The following is a 27,961-nucleotide window of genomic DNA, read 5'->3' on the forward strand; positions in this document are numbered from 1 at the left end:
TCAATAAAGAGATCAGCAATTTTTATTCTACAAAGAAGCAACACATAAGAGGGCGAAATTAAAGTCTTAAGAACATCATATCCATAGTTCACTCATTACACATAAAAGGAAAAAAAATCACCATGAACAACTGTCTTTGAAGTCTCTCGGTGGCGCAGCCCGAGCGCGGCGCGGCCCTGTCCCGGTGGCAGGCTGGGTGCGGGGGCAGCCCGGGCACCGGGACTGCCTGGGCATCCACACAGCCCGGGCACGGGGCATGCTGAGCACCAGGACAGCCCGGGCACCGGGGACAGCCCGGCCCCGCCGCCCCGGGCGTTCCGCGCCTCCTCCCGCGGGCCGGGCGTGGTTGGAATGTACGGAGTTTCCTTAGGAAAGGTTCCAACAAGACCTCGCCGTGGAGCGTCCCCTCTAGGCCAGCTTCAGCGTGCTCACCGGGAACGACGGCATGGTCACCATAGTCACGGGGTTTAGGACCGTCTGGCCCACCAGCTGCGGGTGATGCACCACCTGGGTTCCCACGGCCGGCTTGGCCATCACGGCCGGCTGGCCCAGGCCCGCCGTGCCGTTCACTTGCTGGTGCGAGATGGTGTGAGCGATGTGGCTCACCACGGGCTGGCTGACGGCCACGGGCTGGGGGTAGATGGGCAGCTGCGGGCCCAGGTGGGCCATGTGGTTGATGGTGGCCGGGTGCACAGTGATGTGGCCGATGGGCTGAGCAGCAGTGGTGAGTTGCACGGGGCTGGATGTGGAAGGTGCAATGTGAGCAATGTGCTTGGTCTGTGGCCCCTGAATGACGTGGTTGACAGTCTGGATGACCGAGGCGTGGGTGGTGGCCGTGTGGGCGATAACAGTCGATTGCACGGTCGAGGCCGCCACGATGTGAGTCTGTGCGGGGACGATGGCCTGCGGCGGGACCAGTGCCTGCGGCTGCAGGGAGGGCTGGGCGTGGGGCTTCTGCTGGATGGACACGTGCGGGGGCAGGACTGTGGGCAGGGGGGGAGCAGCACTGGGGGGGACGGCTTTCAGCAGCTCCGGGTGCTGGCGCTGGGTGAGTTTTGGTAACGAGTTCACTGGCCTGTCATCCTCCATATCTTCATCCATGTTGTCTTCACCCTCTGGAAAACAAGAAAGGACGAAACTCCCGTAACAACGCAGGCAGAGCATGAACTGGCCCAACGAGCTTCCCTAGCAGGCAGCATCAGCAGAAAGGACGTGCAGGAGGCGTCCCTGAGCTACAGGCTGGTGGCACAATGGCACGATATGGTATGGCATGACACAGCCCACTCCTCACTGACAGTGGGCCAAGGACCAGGCAAGTGTGAGAGCTCAAAAACCCAGCTAGAGCAGGGTGCTCCCAAAACGCTGAGAGGTCTGTCTGGGCAGGCAAGGGGAGCACCATGAGCAGAGGCTGACAGAAAGCACCTGGCTGAGCTGTCTGGGCTGAAGTGGGCTCCTGGGAGGAGGAACAGGGTTTCCTTTCCTGACCATCCTTCTGCTCCCAGAGCAGGAAGGAAATTGCCATGAAGAAACATGGCAGCAAGTCTCTCATCTGGTTCTGGAAAATGGACTCTTGTCTAGTCCAAGAACTAAGGAAGCATAAAACAGGAACATACTAATCCTGAGATCAGGAAGACAAGCCTGGCACCCTGCACTGCCTGTTCTAGTGCCAGCCATGCAGCAAAGAATAAAAATCTCAGGAGACACAGAAGCAGCAGGAACACCTGGAAGCCACTTCCCCTTCCCAAGCTCAGGGAAGCAGCAGCTTGATGTGGTCACTTTCAGCAGAGGCCACTGCAGAGGGAACAGCTGGCACTTGTAAGGACAAAGCACTGGGACTCCCAACTTCCATCAGACTACACCTGGAGCTGCTCCTACCATCAGAGGTGATGAGCCTGAACAAATTCTGGTCTTCCCTTCCCAGAACCTGCCATATCATCTGCCTGGCATGCCAAGAGCAAATGCTGACTTGAAGGAACTGCTGTAAATGCTTTTGCACTGCTACAGCCTCCGTGTCTCTGGAAAGCTCTACATCCACAGCCTGCCTACTCTTCCTGCTGCAGATCCCTGGCGTGGAGAGAAGCATGCATTCTCCTATCTCACAGAAACTTCTCACTGGAACCGCATGTCAGATATCCATTAGGGGCATTTCATCTTCACTGTGAATCCTCCTCACGCAATGTGAAGGCTCATCAAGTTGTCCAAATGCTCTGGTGATCCTCCCTGTACCAAATCCTTCTTCTGTATGTGCTGAACACCCTCCCACATCCACACAAATACACCAGGATGCCCACTTCTAATGAACAGGGCTGCAGAAATGTGCAAGAAAAGAGCTAAGTTTGGAAAGCAGGGATTTATCTCCACAATCAGGTCAGATGAGCAAACCTGCACATTATATGTACCTGACACTCATACACAAGTTTCAGTTTACTTCACATGAGCAGCCGTGTGTTGTTAGCAACATCAATCATTACAAAAACTCCAAAACCTCTTACTTTATTCTGAATGCAAAGAAACCCTGACGCTGCTAAATGAAGATCTCCACCACTCCATGTAACTGTGTCAATGACATTCCAAGATAATTACGGAAAAAAGAGAACAATTGTGGGTACCTGATGCTGTCGAGGTAGATGCCTGGTCATCCTCTGGCTGAACTGTCTGTCGAATAATTCTGTCAATCTCCAAGACATCCATCCACTGGCTCAGCTCGTTCTTCAGCTCTGCCAGCCGCTGCTGCGTAGCGATCTTCTCCCTCGCCAGCCGCTCCATCTCGTGTTCGTATTCTTTTTCCTTCCTCTTTAAAGTCTGAAGTCAAAGAAAAGAAAGAGAAATATAATGAGAACAAAGACAAGAATAACCTACACTAATCCGGTCACTCCCATGTCCACGGCTCATTATCTTATACTGCCACTTATGTTGGTGTAAAATGTGCTCAGGTATATTTACACCTGCCAAATGCGGGCAGAAAGGGAAGGACAAGAGCTGGCACATAAAGCATTGCTCTAGTTGAACATCTGCTCTCTGAGGGAAAACTGGTAAGGCCCCAAAACAGAAATGCTTAGAAGGAAAGAAAAAGCCTAAGTACTGATGAGCTTTTGAGCAAGAGCTCCTGACCTAGAGGAGATGGTGGATGGTAGAACCAACAAGCCCCTGCATCATAGGGAGATCCTGAGGTCAAACAGGAAGGAAAGGTGTTTGTTGTCCTCTCCTGCTAATGCCCCCTTGGTGCTGGGAATCACCACATCCATTGGTAGTGTCAGGGGAGATGCTGCATCAGTCAGCACAATACAGAGAAATGTCCCACACTGCCCAGCACTACTGCTGGGAAACACAAACCACACTCCCCGGGGGGACCAACCATTGCAAGGCCTGTTCTATGAGTTTTTAAATCAGTGTAGCACTGCACAGTCAGAGACCTGATCCCTCAGCCCAGGGCCACACTTACTATATGCAGGAGACAAAATTAGGTGAAATCTGTAAAACCACATACTGACTCTCCATTTTCTGAAGTTAAGTTTCAACACTGGGAATTTAAATCCCACACACACTTCTGAAAATACCAGCCACACAGAGCCCACATGGATGCTCGTGTTCCCTCACTGCTGGCAAGCACTGAGCTCAAAAGCAAACCCCACACCTGGCAGAGGACCAGGCTCATGGTCTTCTTAACACATCTCCTTATTTCTCTCTCAGGTTCTCCAGGATGAGTACAACCAGAGCCTGACCTCATGCCTTTCAATCGTTCTGCTGGTGTTGTAGCTCACAGGTTTGCTGGGAAGGACCTTAAAGCCTGTTCAGCCAGCCTTTAATGCAGCCTAAGGCCACACAGATTAGGGCAGCTCCTGCCAGCTACCTTTGTCCCAGTAACAGCAATAAAGGAAGTATTTTTAAAAGAGCCAAACAATGTGTGTTAGCAGGGCACAACCACTGCAGGTGTGTCAATGGAGACAGCTCCTCTCCCTCCAGAGCAGCTAAAAGCTCCTCAAAACAGAGGGTTTTCAGGCAAAAGGGGCAGTTCTTTCTCTCCTGCTGCTTTTCAAGCCAAACAGGCAGCAGAGAGACCAACACCATGTCCTGGGCAAGCCCAGCAGCCCACTGCAGGGAAGTAGCTGTGGGGACAGCCAGAAAGGAAGGATGGGGACTCCTGGAATCCTGGCTCTGCACCAGCCCTGACCTGTAGCCCAGAGATTCCCATGTGGCTGAGGCCCAAATCCACAGGCTAGTTTTAAAGTCTGTTTCCTGTCGAGTGCAGCCAAAGCATTTTGCCTGACCCAGAAAAGTCATGTGCTGTGTGTGCTCTGATTGCCTAGCAAAGGGGTGTGGGTGAGACAGGGAGTGATGGAGGGGAAGGTGATGAGGAAGGTGCACGCTCCCAGACCAGGTTTAAACACGCAAGACTTGCATGCAACTTGTCTGAATGTCTTCCGCTCACAGGGGGGAAAGAGGCAAGGGAAGAAAGGCTGAGGCTGAACCTGCAGTGCAAACATGAGCCCAGTCCCTCTGTGCAGCATCTCCACGCAGGGCACGAGGGGACGGGAGAGGAGCAGGCAGAGATCCCCGCAGCCGCCTCGCGCCGCAGCGGGCACAGCACACGCATATTCAAACAGGTCTGGCTTCGCTCCCTGCGGCCAGAGGAGACTCCAGCACCGGGGGAAGGCACTACTGCAAAGTATGAGCAGGGCCGCTGGTAATTAGTTACAAACTTTTAATTACTGGGAAGGCAGGCAGGCAAACCCTTAGCAAGCACGAGGACAAGAGAGCCAGGGAGTTCACTGTGTCACTCTGCAGGCACTCCACAGGCATTGGGACACGGCACTGCTCCAAGCCCAGCCCTGTGGGCTCTGCCTCCCTCCGTGCCAGCTCCTGACTGGGTGCCAGCTCCCAGCAGCCCCGTGCTGGGCCTGCATCTCCTCCCAGGGCTCCGGCAGGGCCGGGTGCTCTCCAAGGAGAGCTGCTGGGGAGGCTGGAGCAGCACATGGGCTGGAGGAACCCGCAATATTTCAAAACCTATTCTAGGATGCAATTCACCAGAGCTCACTGGGCAAAGACACATCTCCAGGCTGAGCTGCTCTGGCCTCATAATGAACTGGGTGGGATTAACTGGAGCCCTCTTCCCTGTCCTCTGAGCTCCCCTCCCAGCACTGCCCGCTCTCTGCAGGTACACACGGGTGCAGTCCCTCCCCGGCTCTGCAGGGAGCGTGCCCTGCACTGGGAGCTGAGCCGGGGAGCAGGAGCAGGAAGGAGCACCCGTGCAGGCAGGGACCCCTGTGCCTCCGCGGCTCCCTGCGGGCACACACAGCTCCTGGCACCCGCCTCCTGGCAGATCATTTTCTGCAAATCATCCTGCCCACACCAGGTGCCAGGATTTCCCGTCAGCCAACAGAAAGTCCACAGTGACAGCCGACCCTGAGTCATTGGGACTGCGGTCACTGACCTGCCCCGGCACATCAAAACCTTTAGACACTCACACTGATCCCCTGCATGTTTTTCTAAAACAGGAGTTTCTGTCAGCACTATCACCATGGATCCCATGCAATACAAAACCAGACGCTTTAAAATAACATATAGCCACACAGACACTTTCCCCCAAACCCAAGCCTTTGCAATTTTCCAACAGAATGGGAATGTAATGGTAGCACTGAGAAGGGCAGAGGGGATCCTAAAACTACAAACAACACAGTAATCGAGAATTAAATTTGATAAAATAAATTCATACAAATGCCTAACCACCTTTCCTTTGAAATTTCAGTAAGGGAGAGGCGTGGGTCAGCTGCAGGGCAGGAGCTGCCACCTGACCCACCTCCACAGCCACTGGGAAGGACCATGGCAAGGGGTCACATCTGGGGCTGGCACTTGGGATGGCAGTTAAGGTGCCTGCCAAGATCCTGAAGGACACACACTTAACCTGGCTCATGAAATACTGATCCTGTTTCTCCACAGCAGAAAAATCACTGAAGTTACCTGCATTTCTGTTTTCCCACTTCCTCAGGGAGAGGCCAGGCTGGGCTGGTCCCAGGAAGGCCAGGCATGGCCCTCGAGCTCTGTTCTGTTTGCAGAGGGCAGCCCAAAGCTGGGGGTGGCTCTCACTGAGGCCACCCCATCCCAGACTGCTCTTTGCAAGCACCAGGCTCCAGCACAGACCCTCCTTCTTACGTCTGCATCTCCATCATTGCAGCATTTCTTTTTTTCCTGTTAAGCAATTGGGAATCCTGGTTGCCCAGGCAACTGTTACACTGCAGTGTGAGATACCTACAGAAGCTACGACTTTAGAACTCCTTTATTTTTCACACTTAAAAAAATTCCACATGATCATCACTGAGAAGAGTAGGCCCTGGCCATGCCAAGGGGGAAGCTGAGCTACCCCAGGAAGAAATAACGGATTTCCTCATACTCTTGTGAATCCATCTATGGCTTTTGATGCTTAGGAAGTTTTGCCAATCAGCAGCTGGCTCTGGTGAAAGCAGATGATGCTCCTCTCTGAACACTCAGTGCTGCTGAGCTGAAGCTGAGTGGGGCCTGCCCCTGCCCTGGCAGGCAGCCCTGCACGGGCACAGCAGGGGCTGCTCCGTGGGCAGGTGGAGGCTGTGACAAGGACACAAGGGCAGTGGGGAGTCCCTTCATCTTTTATTTAAACACCAGCAACCAAATTAAAATCCACATGTGGGTTTGCTTTGGCCCCCCTAGAGCATCTGATTCTCCTCCTGTACCTGTCAGCTCCTTGGCAGCCCTTATGCACCTGGATTACTGAAGCAAGACCAGCCGACTGCAGTGACAGCAAAGGCCTGACACAATTCCAGTGAGAACTCTTCCCCACTCTGTGCCCACTATCCTGGCTGGTTTGCAGCCACTCTTTGGTCCTTGTGTGCATCTCCCTGTCATCACTTGGTAAACAAACCATACACCAACTCCTGCTCTCCTTGTATAGCAACAGTCATTTGTCACTGCAAAGAATTTTCCATTTTATAGCCGTCTGTAATTAAATTGCTCACTCTCCTGTCAAGACAGAAATAATGCCCCAATGCCTTCCCTGCACCTGCCTCAGGAATGCTGCTGGCCCTGTGGCTGGCATTGGAGAGGTTTAAAAGGCCTTATTACACAGCTCCCCTCATAAACATTTTATTAGCCGTTTAAAAACACACTTTCAGTTATGAGTTTTCCAAAGCATATTTCAGCTCTTTTCTTCTGTAACATTTGCTGATTGAAAATACCTCATCAATAAGCAATCAGGGGAGTGATTTGCAATTTTGAGCCAGATAATCTTTAACTCTCTGCTCTGGGGATCACAGCTGGTGCCAGAGAAAGGGACATGCTGAGCCAGGGGGGTCCTCAGTTACCACTGACCTGCAGGACCTCCAGCACAGACCAGACCAGTTGGTCAGGCTCTCCACTGCTGCACAGAGCTTTGATTCCTATATGTAATGGAAAAAACCCTACATCCTAAAGACCTTATTCTAGCTGGGACTGCCATGGTGCAGGAGATTCACAGCAGGAGCAAGAATCCACCAGCCTGACTCCAAAAATGTTCCAACCAGAACCAGAGAGATGCTGGGGAACAAGCTGTCCCCACACAGTCCCAAATGGAACCCAACCAGCCCCAGCTGCCAAAACTCCATTGGCCAAGGCACTCACCTGTAGGATCTGGGGATTTTCCATCACTCCTATCAACTCTGAGCATTCCTGATTGGAATGGTGCTCATTTGTCTATGTTGCTCAGCTGCCACAAGCAGCTTGTTCACGGCCCAGCACCGACACCGAGCGCTCGCCCCAAGCCCACCCGACGTGCTGCCCAGGAGCGGAGCCTGCGGGGCTGGCACGGCGAGGAGCCAGCTCCCCGGCAGCAGGCCCGCGTCCCCAGCCTCTGCAGCCACCCCTGACCCCCTGCGCCCTCCCGGGTGACAGCACCTGCCCGGCCCCGGCCCCGTGTCCCTGCCCGCGATGCCCACCGGCCCCTCGGTCTGCCAGAACCCCGGCTGGTTGCCACGGGAACCAAAGCCATGGTTTCCATGGCAACTGCTTCATTCTGCCGGCGCTCAGAGATGAGATCCCGCAGTGATGCCGGATGTGCTGGCCTGGAACCACCGACAGCAAAACACAGGTGGGGCACCAGGGCACCACCACAGAGCACGTCAGCACTGCGCTGCAGCCAGCTGGGCACTGCCACCACCCACAGCCGCAGCTGGGCACTGCCACCACCCACAGCCACACCAGGGCACTGCCACCACCCTCAGCCACCACCCACAGCCGCACCTGGGCACTGCCACCACCCACCGCCACACCAGGGCACTGCCACCACCCTCAGCCGCAGCTGGGCACTGCCACCACCCACCGCCACACCAGGGCACTGCCACCACCCTCAGCCACCACCCACAGCCACACCAGGGCACTGCCACCACCCACAGCCACAGCTCACTGCAGCCCGTGCCTCAGGAGCCCCTGCTCAGCACAGGACCACAGTCCTGCTTTCCCCAAACACAAGCTAAAATCACAAGGGGCTTGACCCAAAGCCCTGAGATGCTAACAGACTGTGCTCAGCGCTGGGAGAGCAGGGCGAGGGTCTCACCATGACCAGTCCCCAGGGGACTGGGTGCAAACGGGAGCAGCCACAGGACAAGGACTTCAGGCTCCCAGTGCTCCCAGAGCTTCAGCTTCTCAAGATCTCAAACTCAAACTTCACACCAGGAGCTGAACCAAAGTAAAGCCTGCAAGGTGAAGCAGAGCCTGCCCCTGGCTCCCCGTGAGCGTGAGGCCGTGGGCGTTTGCCAGCAGCCTCCTGAGCCAGCGCTGCCAGTGCCCCAGCCCAGGACGAGCACAGCAGCCAAGGAGTGCTGCTGTGTCCCGGCTGGTGACCTCGCCCTCATGAGCACAGGGGCTCGAGGCAAGGAGCCCATCCTCACTGCACCACCCACCACTGCTCAACCTGCCTGCAGGGGTAGGGATGAACTTCTAGACAGAAATACTTCCCAGAATAGGAAATATGCCTGGAGCAATCATGGAAACCGAGAACATGCATTGGTATTTACATTTATCATTTCACACTGATAACTGCACTTCAGGCTCCAGATAGTAAAAGACAACAGGCCCTAATCTGTGATCAAAACTAGGGCTGGAACGTGGCTGTTTGCACCAACCTGTCAGTCAGCCTCCTGAAGCACCACACTCTGGACAAAGTACAGACAGTCACTGGGGCACAGAGCAGGAATGATCCAAATCAGGAAGACAAAAAAGAAATTCAGAAGAAAATGAACAACGAACAAGCCACCAAAAAAAAAAAAAAACAACCAAAAAGCAAAGCAAAAAGGCAGCAACCAACTGGAACCCACAGTACAACAAAGCAAGGAAAAGCAGAGCCATGCCCAGGCCAGTCACTGGCCCCATGCTGGCTGTCACCAGGTAAGCAGATGTGGTTTAATTCCTTGATATGACTCCCAGGGACACAAGAAATTCAATTTTACAATAACTGAAGTATGACTTGCAATCACTTGGTGTTTAGTTTGGCCATGTCTTTTGCTTTTCCTATTTTTATTTTTTAACCAGTCTCAGTTGTTCAGGAAACAAATGAGATATTTCTAATGATTCCAGTGGATTCCAGAAACCCCAAAGACCCTGAAATACCACGGGGTGTTTGTTAGTTAGAAAATGATCCCCAAAAAATTAAAATAACTTGAGAAATTAAAACTTGATAACTTTTAATTTCAAATTTAATTCTGCAGTACTTAAATTTTTAAAAAATTGAAATGAAAAAGAATTGTGGGAAATATGCTTTTGAGATTAAGTGTCATCATTTTCTGCAAACCGAAATGAAGGATGCTGCATCTCAAGAAGGGATTGTTATTATTACTATTATTATTATTAACACGACTGCTGGATGCAGGACCCCAAAGCTCTTCCCAAGCCTTTGTGATGACGCATGGACAGCAGCTCCAGAGGGCAACAGGCAGGTTTATGTCTTGGAGCCACAGCCAGAGCTGTGTGCCAGGGATGAGGAGGAGATTTCTGAGCAGACACTTTATGCCTACATCCCCTTGCTGCAGTGCCTCTGTATTTTCCTTGCAGGCAGATCTGAGCAGCTGCTGCAGGAGCCAAGGCAGAGTTCTGGATGGGTCCAGGGCACAGCCCTCCCTCTGTTGCTGTTCCTACGCCCTGGCTCAGTCAACAGGCACACGGCACAGGTAAGCTGCACACCTGAAGGGACCCTGAGCAGGGAGTGAGGGCTTCTCCTGGGAGAGGACACCTCCCAGAACAGCTCTGGCAGGTGAGGCTGGCGCCAGGAGCCAAGGGCTCTGACAGCAGCACTCCCCCTCGCACGCAGCAGGTCCGAGGTGACTCAGAGACGTGCCATCCTCCGCACCACCTCTCCTTCCTGTTTGCCCCTGCACCTAAGGAGGTCAGTGCCACTTACTCACACCCCAGCAGCTCCACCCACGGCCCACGGAGCAGATCTGGGTCACCAGAGGATTGCTCTCCATCCATCTCCCTCGCTGGCAGGGCCACGGTGGCAGCGGGAGGACACAAACCCAGCTGTTAAAGGCAAACCCACTCCAGCACCTGTGTGAGGCCATGAGGCAGGGCCGTGCCTGGCTGCAAACCCTGTCTGTGCAGAGAGCTGGGGCTGCCCCTGGGGCTGCCCTGCTGCTGGCACAGCTGCCCTCCATGCCATGGCACCCACACTGCCCCTGCTGCTCTCAGTGCAGCTCCTCTGCTGGGCTGAGGGGCTGCCTTTGCTGTGTTCCAAAGACAGGCGACTCCTGCAACGTCACACATAAAATAGAGCCCATGCAACCACGCTGTAATTATCACCACTCTCGTTAGGGCCCACGCGCTGTCTCCCCTCCCATGCCAGCTCCCACAGCAGGTGGCAACCAGAACAAGCAACAGCCCCCAAACACACCAGCTACCATGCAGCAGCATTCCCAAACCCTGTGCTGCAATCCCCTTACAGACTGGTTTGGTTTGTACAACCCTGAGTGCTTCTCAAACTACTACTTAAATGACAGCAGTGGAACAGGTGTGGATTCTCTGACAATTACAAACACACTGACAGATTTATAATTCCATTCACCCTTTCCAAATTCTCATCTACAACTAATGAGTGAGATACTTTAAAAAAAAATCACTATCCTTCTTGGCAACGGTCAAGACACAGCTCCAATTACTCAACAAGTTCCAAATGCTGGACGTTTTTAATCACTATTTCAGGACACGTTTTGTGGCCACTCCTGCAAATAAAAATGCCCTGATGGCTCCCTGGACAAGCCTCCCTACAGACAGGTCCTGCTGCAGCTGGAGGAACAGCAGGGAATTAAACAGTGGGTTTTTTTAAGGTCTTATTTCTTCTCATCACTTTCTGAAATCTACAGATGACACCACATTGCTTGACCATAGCCTACGGATGCTGCAGGTCTTCATTACTGACACTGAGATTCAGGCTAATTAGACAAGATAGAATCAGTGGATCAGGTCAGGCAAACACCATGAAGCAGCACAGCTTGGCATCTGAACGCTGCTCACGTGAGGGAGGCATGGCAGGTACTGATGGACCCCACTCTTACTAGACAAGTTTTACAGAAGATGAGTCTATTCACCTCATAGCTGGCACAGAATAAAAAATAACAGTTACAGCCATCCTAGTCAAGGTGGGGAACTCAACAGGATTCAGCAGCACAGTTTGGTTTATGCATTTTGATCAATAATCCAGTCACAACAGTGCCTGAATGTAAATGAGTTCTGGTCTTTAATCACAACCATTGTCAGACCTGTGGTTTGTGTCTGCAGTCCAGCACCTCCCTGCACCAGATCTGGCATGGCTGCAGGGCTCTCTGCACCCATCAACGCCCAAATCAAGCACTGCTATGGCACCCAAAAATCCACTTGTTCTTGGCTGGCCAAATCCACTGGCCTTGTTCTGGTTCTCTACACAGACAGGATGAATGACTGTGCTCAGGCACCACTGAAGTGACCAATAAATAAAGCAAACTAGAAGACAAAGAGATGCTGTGAATCTTAAAAGGAAAATTTAACCAAATCCAGTATCTGGTCTGTTCACATGTCCACAAGATCAGCTTAAAAAGGGCTTCACAAAGGATTTTTACATGCACTACTTAGGCATCCTTGGATAGTACTCTGGATTCATCCTACCCCAAGGGAGTCAAATCTGTTGATTACTGTTGGCATGAACAGGAAACTGTATCATTCTTAGGGGCACAACTGTTACTGCAGGCAGTTTGAGAAGACAAGGGAGATGATGCGAGGATAAATAACTTCAACACCATAAATGATTAGCACCACTAGTGAGCACAGGTAAGTCATAAGGAAATTTCACCTTTCTTGCCCTTTCCCAAGGTAATAATGACAAACCATAGTATAAATCCTTAGCTCACTACAGCTACATTTTGTCTCTAACACTACAAGCACGGCTGCCAGAGGACTTCTGTGAATCAGTAAGCAAAGTTATTTCACAAACAGAGCCAAAACTGCTCTGCAGGACCAGGCCCATCTGCCACCACAGCAGCCCCCGGTGCCTTTGCCACACGTGAGCAGCATGTGCAGGGCTTGAGATCACTGCCTTGCTTCCACACCTTCCAAAGACTTTTGCTCTTTGCGTTCTGCATGCTCTGGGAAGCACAGCTGCGTCTCAGACTTTGAAAGCACCTTGTTATTTAGTCAGCATTTCAGCTGTACTGGGGAAACTGGCCAACGGGCAGAACCTGCAGCACAACCTAAGACTAATGGGTTGGGCTGGGCTGTGTGGCAGTTGTCCCAGTGTCACCTGGTGACCAAATCACCTGGATGTCATCTGACGCTAAATGTACAGTAGAAAATAACCCCCAAAACTGGAGGGTGCTCAGGTGCCACAGTGATAGGCACAGTTTGAGAACACGGAGTAGCAGTGTTGCTTAAGGGCTTCAATTAGCTTCCAAAGATGATTCCATTTCCTAGGGGGAAGGAATCCTCCTGAGAGGGCCAAAGCCAGCCCAGCTGCACAGGCTGTGAGCCATGTCTGACATGTGCCAGGCTGAGCACTGCTCCCTGCTGCCCTCCCTGCATGGGCACAGCCAGAGGGGCTCTGGGGAGGACAGGCCTGTCCTCTGCTGGGGACACTGCTCAGGACACAGCCAGGACACAGGGCTCTGCTCTCTCAAAGCAAACAGCATTTTATTCTCACTGTGGTTTTTTCCACATCGCTCCACGCACCTTACAAACTTCCCAGAGGTCTCCTGCACTTCCACTCAGGTTGTGCAGGCAGTAAAGTGAAGACCAAGAGCCGAGGTGGCCCCTGCAAAACAGACTTGGCTGCAGCTGTGTGCCGGGTCTGGAGCCCACCATGCTGCTGGACCCACGGGACACCCTCCTCAGCTGAGAGCTGCAGCACAACAGCCCACACTGCCTCAGGCTGAATCACCAGCTAAAGGGATTATTAACTTCCAGCTGCGCTGGGCCCCATTTCCTTTGTGCAACAGTGTGCCTAATTGCAAATTCTAATTTACTGTAGCAGAGCACAAGCCCAGGTCCAAGGATAAATTAAAATGACGGCTCTATGGGAAGTTCAGAATTTAACTTTCTAACTTATCTGATTTGATGCAGATACAAATATTTAAATCCAGCCAAGGAAACAAACAGTCTGTTTCTAAGAAGTTCCAGCTGGGAAGGGGGGCAGGAAGGATTCTGTAGGAAGAGAGGCTGCAACAATCAGTGTACTGTCACAGCGTCTGCAGGAGCAGAACAGCCGCTGTGCAGCTTTGGCTGGTGCTGTGCTCCTCCCCTGCCAGGCTCATTTGGGTTTAAGTTTCCTGAGCTTTTTTTTTTTCCCTTTAGTGAAAAACTACTTTGCTATCCTGAGAGCAAGAGCTTTTACTTTTAAATCTCCTTTGTACAATTGCCCTGTTCTCTTTTCAAGGGAAACACTGAGCCTGTGAGCGAAACACACGGAGCCTGGCACATGACTGTTGGTCATCCCCACACTGATAGATGTTAGCAGCTCTGTTGAAACAGATCAAACCTGAATTCAAACTGCAGTAAAAAAAAATTTAAAAACTTTTGTTTCTGAATGCTGAAATTTCAAATCAGATTTCTAGTACTCTAGGTTTTTAGCACAATTGAATCCCGTGACCGAATCGCAGACCCACGGCTTTGGTGCTGCCAAGGAAAACAGTGCCCGGGATACTCCCTGAGCAGCTGCCAGAGAGGATGAGGAGGAGAAGGCAGTGCGGTGAGGAGGTTACACAACACCACCCAACGTCACTGCCGTGGGCAGCCTGCCAGCCCTGCCTGGGCCGGGTCAGCGCCAGCTCACGCCACCAGCAGGGCCTTGTGCTCGCCATGTGCTCCCCACACACGTGGAGGCGGACGCTGGTACGGCCCCAGGGCACCGTGACCTTCCCTGCCAGACGGGAGAGAACCGGGAGAGAACCGGCTGCGGCTGCGGGAGCACCCGGCTGACCGACGGACAGACTGCATACAGACCAACGGACAGATGGCACACTGACTGACGGACAGACTGCACACCGACTGACGGACAGCCACGGACAGACAGCACACCGACTGATGGACAGACGGCACACTGACTGACGGACAGACTGCACACTGACTGACGGACAGCCACGGACAGACAGCACACCGACTGATGGACAGACGGCACACTGACTGGCCGTCAGGGAGGTTCCTCCTGCAAACTACAACATCAGCCTGCCAAAACCCAAAAGAAAGGCTCAGATCGTCTCTAAAGCCCATTAGGCCTCAGTACCACACCCCCAAAAACCACTTTTTCAAGCAACACAGAGAGTGGCTGGGTACAGTCAGAATTTGCCCCAGCCCAAGTCTCTCTGAGGGAAGTTGTTGGTGAAAACTAAGAAGAGGGCTGAACTGGTCTAATTCTGAGGCATTACTGACTCTCCAAAGCAAAGTTGAAGTGAATAATCAATTCTGAACACCAGAGGGAAATGGTGTTTGAGAGTGGCTGAGGAAAAATGGAAACAAAGTGAGAAAAGATTACATTTTACTGTGGAAAAGACCATTGTGATCAATCCTCAGCACCTTTTATTCCAGTCAAAATGTACAAGGTGTACTAGGTCTCTATTTGCATTGTAATTGCAGCAACTCTTCCAATTTCCAAATGAATTTTAACTGCCTTACATACTACTGATTTCACATTCACAGGGGACATCTACAATTTCTTTTGTGCTACTATTAACCACTTTCCCAAACATTAAACAAGCAAACACTAACACTTATTTCCCTCCAGCACAAACACAACTGATTTTTACCTGTGCTTTCTCCCAGATTCACTCCTGGTGGTGCCCCATCCACCTACAGCCTCATGCTGCAGCCTCAGATTCTAGGCTTTCCTTGCCTCCAAGCAAATGACTTGTACTCACATGTCCCCCTCATCAAAATTTTGAGACATACCAAATCTTTACCAAAATCTGTCTTTTGGTTAAGCAAACAGAAAACCTCCCCAAACCATAGATATTAAAATTCACCTGGGCCCAAAAGGAAACAACTGAAGTTCACTCAGCCTGGGTCTCTAAGATGAATTATCTGCTCCGTGCCATCACCACTTCAGGAAAGGATGATCTGGGTGAACCTGGAACCCCCAGAAGGGGGGTTTCTGTGCACCCACGTCAGCCCTGGGCTCTGCCCAGCCCCACGAGCGCTGCACGTACCTGGATGTATCGCAAGGCACTCCTGAGGACGCTGAGGTTTGAGGTCTTCTTGTCATCCACGTTGGGGATGTTGCGCTTTAATGTCTCAAAGCACTCTTTCAAATGAGCACGTCTAAAGAAAACACAGGTGGGTCGTCAGCTGCCAGGAGACACAGCAGGAACCAATTCCACGGAGGGGAGAGCTTAACTGGGGCCTTAATCCAGCAAAGCACCTACACCTGTGCATAGCAGCCCCCCAGCACAGCGTGTCACAGCTGAGCCAGCTCCCCCAGCAGGGTCTGTGCCTGGGCTCTATCCCAGCTTTGTTAGAACACCGTGCAGCCTTAAATAAAATATCTCATCTCACTGTGCTGGTGCTTTCACTGTCACCATACTTCCAATTTAGCTAGTCAGGCTTATAAGAGTCTTGGGTCAGAAACTGATGTTTATTCTGTATTCACACTGTACACTGACCCCTCATTTGGGGTATTTTACTCTTTTTAAATCAAAAGAGAGTCACACTGTTATGCACTGTTACTGCTTTGCAGGATCAGGGTGGTTGGGATGCAATGGTGCAGTTAAACAGAACATATTGGGAAGCAAGAAATGCAGAATTAAGCTATAAGAAAGCCAAGCAATACTGCAAAATTCAGTAATAGTCACTAAGAATTTTATTCAGTTTATCTGTTTAAAAAACAAGCAAGCAAACAAACAAAAACCCACCAAAGCCAAACAAATATTGACAGACAATAGGCCAAAAAAAGGAGGGGAATTACAATTAAAAAACCCAAACCCCTGGCTTTCTACGCACCTGTTCTTCTCCAATTTATTATGTACTTCCCTGGTCCCAACCCTGTAACCCAAACAGAACAAAGATCAGCTCAGTGTCAGGTTGAAAACTCCTGCCTCACACCTGTGCCTGCAGCAGTGTCTGTATGTTGAGATGCAAAAGCAGAAGTGTTTGTATATCACTGGTTTAACATTAAGTACATCTATATTTCTGCCTACACTGTTTCAAGATAAACTCCATACTTTACACGTGCATCAGAGGAACCAAGCATTGTGCACACAGTGCACAGAAGATACAAACAGGTGTGATGTGTGTGTGTATAGACACGGCTACTACCAACAACAGGGCAAGACACAAAGTATGGATTTTAAATATTTGTACAGACCCAGAGAGCCCAGATTCTGACCTGGTTCTGATCTATGCCTACACTCACATGGGACAAGGTTTGTGCAGTTCCATATTCAAGTGTATGGGATTGAGCAGACACTTCCAACTTTGGGTTTTTACTGTGCGTGAAACAACACAGCTGAGGATAAACATGGCATGAAGCAATACAGGAATTCTCCAGTCACTGCTGAAGGAAAAACCACCGTGAGTTTCTGGTTTCGGGGTTGGAGTCCACCCACTCTCTGAATCAGAGGAATATTTTTAGGAAAAGCCAAACAAATTCATGTTAACTCAGTTTTTCAGCTCAGTTTTTCAGTGATAAGGTACATTAGCAGATGTGGAGATTTCAAGAATCTTTCATACACTGTGCAAAGTAATTATTTACCTTTGACTGAAAATACAGGACATTGAGGTAATAATATTTAATAAATTGTCCCAAATATTTGACAGCATTTTCCTGTGAAACATTTACAGGCTGGAAAAGACATCTTTTCTGTGCTTATGGAGCAATTCTAGGGGGAGGCAGTGGTGATGCTGTGCTCCACACTGGCACCACAGCCCCCCACCTGCCAGGGCAAAGCTCAGTCTGGCAGCACAGCAGCAGGTTGTGGGTGCACTTGCAGCCACCCCACTGCCCACAGCCCAGGCAGCCAAACTTGTGCAGCCTGCCCTGTGCCAGCAGAAACCTCCTCCACAGCTCCTGAAGCCACACAACATCAGTGACGGGCTCTCTCCATTAGTGCACAGACCAACAGACCCTTCCAGCAGCAGACAGGCTCTGAAGATCTCAATCTGCTTAGAGGAACTACACTGGCATTTTACTAAAGCCTTTATCTTCACAAACTCCTATCTGCATTACTTTCACTGTTTCTATGCGTTCTGGGATCTGTACATCCCAATGAACCTTTTCTCTGTCTGCTATACATCTCCACCAGTCCCCATGGCATTCACACACCATCTCTAACACCACTGCCAGGAGACATCCCCCTGCTGCAGGCAGCCAGGAGAACAGAGGCCCAGACAGCACAGCCAGGAGGGAAGACTGCACAGATCCAGGTCACTTATGCTGCAGGAAAATTGAGGGGCCAAAAGAAACAGGTAAAACTGCTGCAAAGAAGGGAATGATTTGTTCTCCCAGTCCACAAGCAGTAATACCAGACTCTCTACTGGGATACTGTGGTCTGGAAACAACCACCTACAGAGAAGGCAGGGTCTCCACCAGCCAAAGTCCTTAAAAACAAGCCAGAAAAACACTAACCTGGAGCAACATCAGAGCCACAAGTCCTGTCAGAGGGTGAGGGCAGACTAAATAGTCTTCAGCCGCTTCCAGCAGCAAGATTCTGAGCAAGCAGGAGGCCCTTAGCACTTACAGCACTGAGAAACTGGTGATCTCTGTCCTCAGAATAACATCTCCCAGATCCCATTCCAGTTTTCAAGAAAGCTCCCACAAGCAGCAGTGCACTTTGATTTCCCTGACCAGTACAAGCAGTGATCTTTTGCCAAAAATAACACGAGATACCACTTGAGATCAGACATGCAGGGCTGGGATTTGCTTCCTAACACAGTTCTGGCCTGCAAAAAAAAATCCTTACACAAAATCTTACAGTGTGGAGTGAGGGAGGGAAATAAAAACCCATCAAGCTAAAAAACCCTGCTCTCAGCAATTTGAAGACATTAAACATCCACAGGTCTTGGCATTTCTGATCCAACAACACTTTGCACAAGCAGGAGCCGCTCCAGAGGGATGCAGCTTCGGCTGTCCCTCCTGGACACACGGTGCACTCACCCTCCAATTCTCTTCTTGAGCTCGATGGGTTTCATGTCGTCGGCGGGCGCCAGCTTGAGGGCGCCGAGGGGCGCGGGCGCTGCCGGGTGCTGCAGGGGCTGGATGGGCTGCGGCACCACATGGTGCTGGGAGATGGCCAGCACGGGCGCCGCGTAGTGCGGCAGCTGCTTGGGGCTGCCCGAGGGCGGCGTGACCGCCTTCCCGTCCGGCAGGTGCGGCCCCGGCGGCCGCTGGATCACCGGCGCCACCGAGGGCGCTTCCTTGGGCACGCTGGGAGTGCTTACGAGGGGCTGGTGGCGCTGCACCAGCGGCGGCGACAGGGCCGTCTGCGCTGCTTGCTGGGGGGAGCTGGTGACAACGGGGATGGGAATGACCGAAATGGGAGCTGCCAGCGGCGGCGGCGGCAGGGGCACGGCGCCCGGCGGGGAGATGGGCACCAGCAGTTCGCTCCGGGGCTCCTCTGGGGACAGCGTGCTGTTGGCCCGGGGCACGCTGGCCTTGCCCGCCTTCTTCTGCTCCTGCTCCCTCTCCACGCAGAGCTTCTCATGCTTCTCATTCTCCTCTGAAAGAGAAACATCCACAGTGAGCAATGGCACATCCCTGACCTTCCCTGAGAGCAGCCTACAACCAGCACGGGGCAGGATCCCTAAGTTAAAATACCTTCACACTATCCCAAGTGAACCCCAGCTCAATGGACACTGCACTGATACAAACACATCAGGGCACCCCTTTACTGCTGTGGATTTTAATCAAGCTCTTAAACTTGGCTTTGATGTGTGTATGTTCCTATATGTTTTCAGAACACCGGACAAAGTAAATGAAATCTGTGTGGCCCGACTAGCAAAATAAACCTCACCAAACGCAATCCAGGGCTCTGGCTTTAATTGTGTGAACATGGCACAAACAAAATTTATTTATACAAGTCCTGTGGCGCCAGTGTCCCTGGCATCTAGACATTGCGCAGCCTTAATCAAATATCTCCAAACCCACCATCCGTGAGGCTCAGCAGATCCCGCTCCTGACAACCTCTGAGGAGCTGCAACGAAAGGTGGTGCAGCAACCTCAGCACAGTAATATACAAATATCTGGAAAATAAAACCTTAATTTATCAAGGGAGGGATCAGGGGAAGGACATGGACAGTTGGGTGTTCTGTCTTATACAATCACCAAAATCAGGTAATTCAGAGGAAGCTCTAAGAAACATCCCAACAGAGCCTCTCCCAGGAGAAGCTCTGGCTCGACTGAAACACTGAAGTCAGAACATGTATTTAGGAAATTAAAGAGAAGAGCATGTATGCTGCCATCTGGAATGACCAGGTTATGTTCAATCCCCCAGTGATCTTCAAGACAATCTGTATTGACATAACAAGGGGAACAGGGCACAGAGCTGCCCAGCCCTGGCCACCCCAGATAGGCCCTGCCACTACTGGGATACTTTCTAACCCATCTTTTGATTTTGAAGGGTATGGTGCAAAAACTACAGAGAGCACAAAAGGCAACAAAACTCTTACTCCCGATTCTGAATGCCCTTTGGTACCTGTGACCGCACAGCAACACTGACCCAGATCCAGCTGACACAATTTCCTGAAGTTCAGCTGCAGCAGCAGCCCAAACACAGCCCAGCCTCCCCTGGAGAGCACAAGCCAGGTGAAGCAGCCAGCTGCCAAGGTAAACACGGTCCTGAACCCACATCTGGAGAAACCACCCTCTGGACCGAGCTCTAGCACTGGGGCTGCAGCCCCAGCCTCTGACCCTGCAGCACTCACAGAAGCACCATGTGAAATTCGGTCATCAGGAAGGGTTTCACATCCATACAGCACTCTTCCCAGGGCTGCCTGAGACTCACATCCAACAGTCTGCTTTCAACTTCTGCAGCATAAGTAGCGCGAGTGAGCAAACAATCTGACTGACTCCAAAATAGGAGGGAAGTTGCTTAAGCAGCAGCTGAGCCTTAAAGCTGCATTTCTCTGTATTTTCTCAAAATATTTCAGGGTATTATCAACAGTTCCTTAAAGGAAGAAGCGAAGCAGCGCAGGGTGGCAAAAACCCCATCAGGAATCCCCTGGTGCAAACACAAATCTCAGCTACCAACAATTTCAGAGTGGTTCAGTTCAACGACATTAATAACTAATAAAGAAAAGCCCTTTGTCCGCAGATCTTTCGCTCCACTTTGCTGCTGGTTCGCAGCCAGAGCCAATGCAATGGCCCTGGCACAGGGTGCATGAGGAAACCCAGCCCCGAGGAGCTGCTGACTCACGGTGCTCCCTGAGCACGTCCGGCTCAGGGAGGGAGAGCGGCCGCAGTCTGAGCGGCACCGCTGGCCACGCACACACGGAGCAGAGCTGCCCGCCAGGCCTCCAGCTGCACCGGCACTCAGAGCAGAGAGCAGCAAAGGGGTCACTGGTGGGAAGCCGTGGCAGTGCCCGGTGAGGACAGCAGCACCTGCCGGGCTGCTGGAGGTGACATGGCCACAGCAGAGCAGAGCTCCCAGCCAGGACACCCGAGACCTGCACCGAGGGCGGTGTGGGAGCAGGAGCTGGCCTGCAACTCCTGCAACCAGCTGCACTCGTGGGGAAGGGAGAGAACAGCCAAGCAAGGTTAGAGCAGGCATTACTGATCACAAGTATTTATGTAAATGTCTCTGGGAGCAGGTGCAGCCCACAGGGCTGCTGACAACCTGCCAGCAAGGCCTTTGGTGTTGCTCCCTTGAGCTAAAGAGTTTATTTCAAGGATTTTTTTAGCCAAGATCTAACACTGAAGAGCCACTGTCCTCTTGGGTCTGAGGTAGCCACAGGCAGAAAGGACCCATGCTCCCAGGCCCAGCAAAAGGACTGCAGGGCCCTGAGCCACCTCCCTGGACAGAAACCAGAAACCCTCCCACTGGGTGGTGAAGGTCTGTCTCCTGCTCGCTCTGCACTCACGCCCTGCACACAAACCAAAGATGCTCTTTGAAGAAAGCCCCCCCAAGCTCTATGTTTTCTCATATGAAGGAGGCTCACCCACGTTTGGTCACAGATACAGATCAAGAAGGGGTGATCACCATGCTGTGTGACACATGCCAGACACATGCAAGGCTCAGTCCCTCCCTTGTGGCACACTCAGCACAGGATCTCCTGCAAGCCCATATACAGAAAGCAGCAAAGGCTCAGGGCATCCCCTTGGCTAAGAGGACAGCTGAATCCAAAGGTGCACCTCAAAATTATGTGTAATTTCCACTCATTCTTCACACTCTTAACAAAGGGACAGAGGACAGAACAAACCATGGGACTGAACCAGTCCTGAGAACCCCTAGGGGATCTGAACCACAGCCCAAGCACGAGGGGTCCTGGAATCCCACCCTGGCCACACCACCCAGGCAGTGACAGCAACTTGGGCAGCCACAGGACAGAACAGCAAATCCTGTCCTGGGAGGACACTGAAACAGGGTCAGCACCCCTGACCAGTGGCCTGGTGCTATTTAGGGTCTCCAAGATCTGAGTACACAGCACCAGGCACTCTTTGTTACCTAATAATCTGCTGCGTTTAAATATATCTCGCCCCTTTTGGCTGCCCTGGAAATGCCACCCATCTGTCAGAGCCTTGCTGCCAGGGCAGCCAGGAGCAGCGGGCAGAGCCCTCGGGCCGGCAGTGGGGCCTGCAGCAGCCAGGCCATGGCTCAGCCTCCCGGGAGGAGCAGGCTCTGAGGGATGCCAGAGCCCTCGGAGTGCTCCTGCCTTTCACTAGGGACACCATCAGTACCCAGAGTTTATCAACAGCGTGTGCCTTTCCACAGCCAAGCATCCCACCTCTGGCGTGCTCAGTGGAGAACATCTCTCACTCCAGGAACAGTGAGGCAGCTCCGTGCTGTTGTTTTCTGAAGGGTCTGAAGTGTTTTTCTGAGTGATTCAATGTGTCTGGGAACTTATCCTGCATCCCTTGAACTGCTTCAGCCCTGGAGAGGAGTGCCTTGGGTGTCACTCGCTCTGGATATGCAGCAGTGTCACCCGCAGGAGTCACGGCAGGCTCCTACCAGGAAAGTGCTGGGTACTGAAGAGTCTCCAGGTATTCACTGCTCCAAAGGCTGCCCTGGGGGGGACAAGCCATGCCAAGAGGAAGGGCAGGCTGGAGCCTGGAGGTTGGATTGTGTTTCTGCAAGTTCCTGGCTCTGCAGGGGAGAACCAGGAAGGGGGAGATAAGAACAGTCAGCAGAACTGGAGCCCAGCAAAGCTCAGCATCAGCCAAGCAAGCTCTGAGTCACAGCAAATGCTGCTGACACCAGAGGCTGCAGCACACAGCCACGGGCACTTCCAGGCCTAGGAACAAGCCTGCAGGACTGAGAACCCTTTAAAATCAGGACACTTTTCTGACTCCTTCTGAATTTTGGTTGACAACAGCACAAGTCCCACTTTTCTCTCCCATCTTAGCTAAAACTTGGCAGTTTGGTGCCCAGCCCTTGGCACTGTGGTTTCTCCACCAGTACCACGGCAGACCCAAGACGTGGCACTGGTTCCCAAAGCCTTGTGGGCTCCGGCCGTGCCCCCAGTGCGGAGCTGGCTGCCAGGCACGGGGTGACCCTTCCTCAGGGCCAGCGGCCACTGCTGCTCCCAGCCTGACCCCAAACGGGCCGCTGCGCTCCTCCCCGCACCCTGCGCCTCACCAGCACCTCAAACAGCACCTGAACTGCATCCGGGAGCACACTGCTCACAAAGGACCCTGAAACGCTTCAGCATTACTACTCAGACCTTCACAATACACTACAGAGAAGCAAGAGCTAGGCCAGCCTAGCTGGGGTCAGTTTCAGGGGTGCAGAGACCCCCACCCCACCTGAGACCCTCCCTGCGAGCGAGCCTGCTGCACTGCCACTGCTGTCACATGCTCACACCTCATCTGCAGACCGGGTCACCATTCACTGCTAACAACCACAATACTCAGATTTCCACTTTCTCAACCAGAAGAAGAATCAATAATAACTAAATAAATACCTGGCAGACATTTTTAAAAACAGCTTCTCCAGTCTCTACAGATAATTTACATTTACAATAGCTTTAATAAGCTTTTCCAGTGCTTAAATGAATTCCTGAATCAGCTCTAGAGTAATTTTAGCTGCATTTTAGTTACAACTAACTCTTTGTGGACAGAAGAAAGAAAGGGTGAGGATTTAGCAGCACTACAAAGGAAAACAGATCAAGATTGCTAAAAAACCAAAACCATCATGGAGAGTCTCATCTCTACAGAAAGCCCAGGACCATCACGTCACCAGGATGCCAAGCGTGCCACTGTCACAGCTGCAGCATCACACCTTGGTGGGCTGGAGGGATGCACAGCTCCTGTTGTACCTTTCCATGGTTCTTGGGATAAAGTGCAGGAAAGCACTGGCTCTGACAGGCCATGTGGGCACCAACAGCACATGCTGACCCTGCTCCACCACCCAGGGAGCTGCACCTGGGCAGCCAAGCAGGTGAGCTGTCCTATACAAGATGGGCCTGTGCTTTTCCACCAGACATCAGCGTTTTTGAGACAGGGAGGCAAAGTAACGCACTCTGATAAAAAGCTTGTATTTCTGTCAGCTGAACAGCTTCTGTGTCACAGTTCAGAGCAAGAAGTGGCAGGGCTGACAGGCAGGACCCAACCCACCCGCTCCCACACACACATGAGGACACTGCTGTCCCTGCTTCTGGCCCAGGGACAGAGGCACATGCTGCAGGAACAGTGAACCACGATGTACAGGTACAGGTTGGAAAAGAACAGTCAACATGAGCTGACTTAAAAAACAGTATTTAAACAGACTATGTATCCTTAAAACAGACCAGAAAGTCCACAGATGTGCCCTCAGAGAAACTCTGAGACCCCACTTCATCCGCTGCTGGCAAGAGCTCTGCAGGCTGCCTTGAGTCTACAGCTCGTGTGTTACACAGCCAGCACAGTGTGTGTGTGTTACACAGCCAGCAAACACACTGCTTGTGTGTTACACAGCCAGCACAGTGTGTGTGTGTTACACAGCCAGCACAGCATGTGTGTGTTACACAGCCAGCAAGGGAGCATAGACAGGTGAAATGAGTTCAGTGAGTCATGGCAAAACTGGATCTGGCAGATAACAGCCAGCCTGTTAGGTAAGCATGTTTGCTCCAGGTAACATTCCTCGATCCTGTGACAAGAACAAGAACTCACTGCTGCACCTTCATCCCAGGGCTGCACCAGGCCTTGCTTCCACAGGCTGCTCACTCTAGCCAGCTTTCTTCTCAAGAAAATGAATGGAAATGTGCAGATTACCCTTTAGAAGCCTATCTCCATACTTGAAAAAGAAAGAAGAATCAATTTTGATGGGTATCTGCCCATCAAAACAGGGAGTCACCACCATCACCTGAACTGGCTGCACCAAGGCGGTTATCCCTGGAATCCCATGACAATTATCCTTGCCACCCCCGAGATTCAGGCATTGCTGTGTCACAGAGCAAGCCTCTTCCTGAAGTCAAAGTCTAATTGTCACTATGGCACTGTTGTCCTCAAACTGCAGTGCAGCTCTCCTGCAAGCCTCTGGAAACAGATAAACTCACACTGTGCGTCGGGAGGTGCTTTAACCTCCCCTGACAGAAACCCAGGGGGTGCGCTGCCTGCGGCAGCCAGCGAGGCCAAGGCTGAGCCACACACCTCTCCCTGGTGAGACAGAAGCCTGCGGTGGGCAAACAGCCCCACGAGGTTTATGGAGATGCACCCCAACCCAAGATTCACTGACGAGATCTGTTCAAAGACAACAGCGAGAGACCACACAGAGCACACCTCTCCTCAGGAGAGGAATGGTGTGAATGAACTGTGCAGCACCGAGAGAGCAGCAAACACAAGATGAGCATCTATGGGAAAAACCCTAGGAAAACAAGTATCAGTTACTTGCAATTATAAAGAAATTTGTTTTTCTTAGATCATGGAACATTCTTGGATTAATCTAAATTCAAAGAAATCAGCACCCTCTAATTCAAGTCAAATGTCTCTGGAGCTCGCACACAACAGAGAGAGAAAGATTTGAAAGGAGATGACCCCAGGCTGTGAGTCTGAGCCCATGTAAACGACTGTTACATGCTTGGGAGGCACATGCTTACAGCAAGAGGGTTACAGCAGCAGCAGGCACTGCTGTCAGCTGCAGGCCCAGCAGCCCTTGCATGAGTTCAGTATTTATTTTTTAATGCTATTCCCAAAATTGATTGATTTTCAGGCCATACTGGACCCCTGGAGTTCCACAGTGTAACTGGGGGTATAAAAGACCATAACACTTTGCAGAGCACAAGATTCCAAGGGGGAGGAGAGGAAGAACACAAGGCAAAGAAGCCAACGCAGTCTTACTGTTCTTATTACTTCCTAGTGCTTCCCAGCTGTTCCTCTGCTTGTGCTCTCCCCTGAAATCTTCCTGCCACCCAAAGGTCACTGCAGGGCTCCTCCCTCCCGTGCCAGAGTCTTCCTGGTGTTCAGACTTCCCTGAAGTGGCCACGTTTGCACTGACGCTGCTGGCCCGGCACCCAGCCCAGCCCTTACGTGTCTGTGCCCCCCAGCAGCACCCAGAGCCCGGGGCCTGCAGCAGGCTCTGTGTAACACCACATCCCCACACATCCCTGTGAGCTGCTCCTGCAGCTGAGAAGCCCGCAGGCTGGCTTTTCTGTGCTGCGTTACCCTGCCCAACAGTAATTCCTGCCTCAGAAGCTGTCCAGCACAACAAGGCAGGTCCCTCCTGCTCCTCTGTAACCCAGAGCACAGCTTGTCAGACCCACTCACAAGACGCTCCCGCAGCGTGGGGCGGCGGGATGACAGCAGGATGGCAATGGGATGGCAGTGGGATTGGCAGTCGGATGGCAGCGGGATGGCAATGGGATGGCAATGGGATGGCAGCGGGATTGGCAGTGGGATTGGCGGTGGGAGGGCAGAGGGATTGTCAGTGGGATGGCAGTGGGATTGTCAATCGGATGGCAGTGGGATTGGCAGCGGGAGGGCAGTGGGATTGGCAGCGGGAGGGCAGTGGGATTGTCAATCGGATGGCAGTGGGATTGTCAGTGGGATTAGCAGCGGGATTGGCAGCGGGAGGGCAGTGGAAGCTGTCTCTCAGCAGCAGGGGACAAACCCAGACCTGCAGAGGTCGAGCCCCGGGTGTTTTACCGCTGCACCGTGAGGCCGGACACCTCCTGTAAGCCCGGAGCCGGGATCACCACAGGGCTGGCGGTGGCAAGGAGAGTGTCAGGGGCTGGGAAGCAGCACCGGAGCTGTCACCCAGCCGGCGGGAAGCGCGGACCGGGCAGCCCCTGCCATCTGCGCAGCCTGGGCTGTGCTCCGGGCTCGGGATGCTCCCGGCCCTGCGCGGCCCCTCAGCACCGCATCCCCGTCTGCTGCGTGACTCATCACCGACACAATGGGCGGCGGCACAAAGCGCCGCTCCCGCAGCTCCGCCCGAGTGCCCGCGTCGGGGCCGCCGCGGGAGCGGGGCCGGCGCCGCTGTCCCGCAGCCACGCGCGGGCGGCAGCCCCGCCGCGCCCGCCGCTGCTGCGCGGCCCCGGGGCAAGATCGCCGCTACCGGAGGGCCGGGGCCGCCGCAGCGGCGCGGGGCGCGGGCGGTGCGGGGCAGCGGGCGGTGCGGGGGCGGCCCCGCGGGGTTCCCCGGCCCCCTCCGGGGTTCCCCCGTCCCCTCCCGCCGCCCCGGGCGGGCCCCGCAGCCCCCGGAGGGGCCGCGCGGGGCGGGGCCGCGCGCACGTGGTGGCGGGCGGGCCCGAACCGGTGACGCGCCAGGCCCCGCCCTCCCGCCGGCCGGGGACACGCAGCGCGCGGGGCGGGGGCGGCGGCGCCCCCGGCGGGAGCGGGGCCCGGCCCGGGGCAGCCCCGCCCGCACGGAGCCCCCGCCGCGCCGTCCCCGAACCCCCTCGTACCCTGACACTGCCCCGCCCGCCCCGAGTTTCCCCGGGTCGGATGACCCCGGCAGCGCAAAGCCCGCGCCGGTGCCCCCCCACCCCTCCCCAGTGCCAGTGCCCGGGTAGCCCCAGCCGGCCGCCGCTGTCAGGCGCGGCCCCGCGAGGCGCGGGCGCACGGTCACTCACCACGTGCGGTCTGCTGCTGCTGCGCCTGCCACTCCAGGAACCGCGCCGCCTCCAGCAGCGTCTCGATGCTCATGGCGCGGGCCCGGCCGCCGTCGCCGCCGCCGCCGCCCGGAGCGCGGGCCCGCCCCGCCCGCGCCGCCCCGGGCTCGCCCCGCCGGCCGCAGCGCTGGCGACAAGATGGCGGGTGGCAACAGAAACACAACAGGCGGGCGCTGGCGCGGCCCCGCTACTACGCGGCGGGCTGCGCCAAGACGTGGAGTGGAGTTCGGGGCGCCGCCCGGACGGGACGGGACGCGCCGGGACGAGGCGGCCGGCC

General features: G+C 53.4%; 1 protein-coding gene across 1 annotated transcript; it reads right to left on the minus strand.

Moving 5' to 3' along the window:
* Nucleotides 1-27,718, minus strand: MNT (MAX network transcriptional repressor). The gene is made up of 6 exons (XM_058037846.1): nucleotides 27,646-27,718; nucleotides 18,599-19,160; nucleotides 16,447-16,488; nucleotides 15,657-15,768; nucleotides 2,610-2,802; nucleotides 1-1,115 (listed from the first exon to the last, which is right to left on the minus strand). The coding sequence occupies exons 1-6, from the start codon at nucleotides 27,716-27,718 to the stop codon at nucleotides 409-411; spliced, it is 1,689 nt and encodes a 562-aa protein (XP_057893829.1). The 3' UTR covers nucleotides 1-408.
* Nucleotides 27,719-27,961: the final 243 nt, after the last annotated feature.

Source organism: Melospiza georgiana, chromosome 19 (genome assembly GCF_028018845.1).
Source record: "Melospiza georgiana isolate bMelGeo1 chromosome 19, bMelGeo1.pri, whole genome shotgun sequence".
In the NCBI taxonomy this organism is placed as follows: Eukaryota; Metazoa; Chordata; class Aves; order Passeriformes; family Passerellidae; genus Melospiza; species Melospiza georgiana.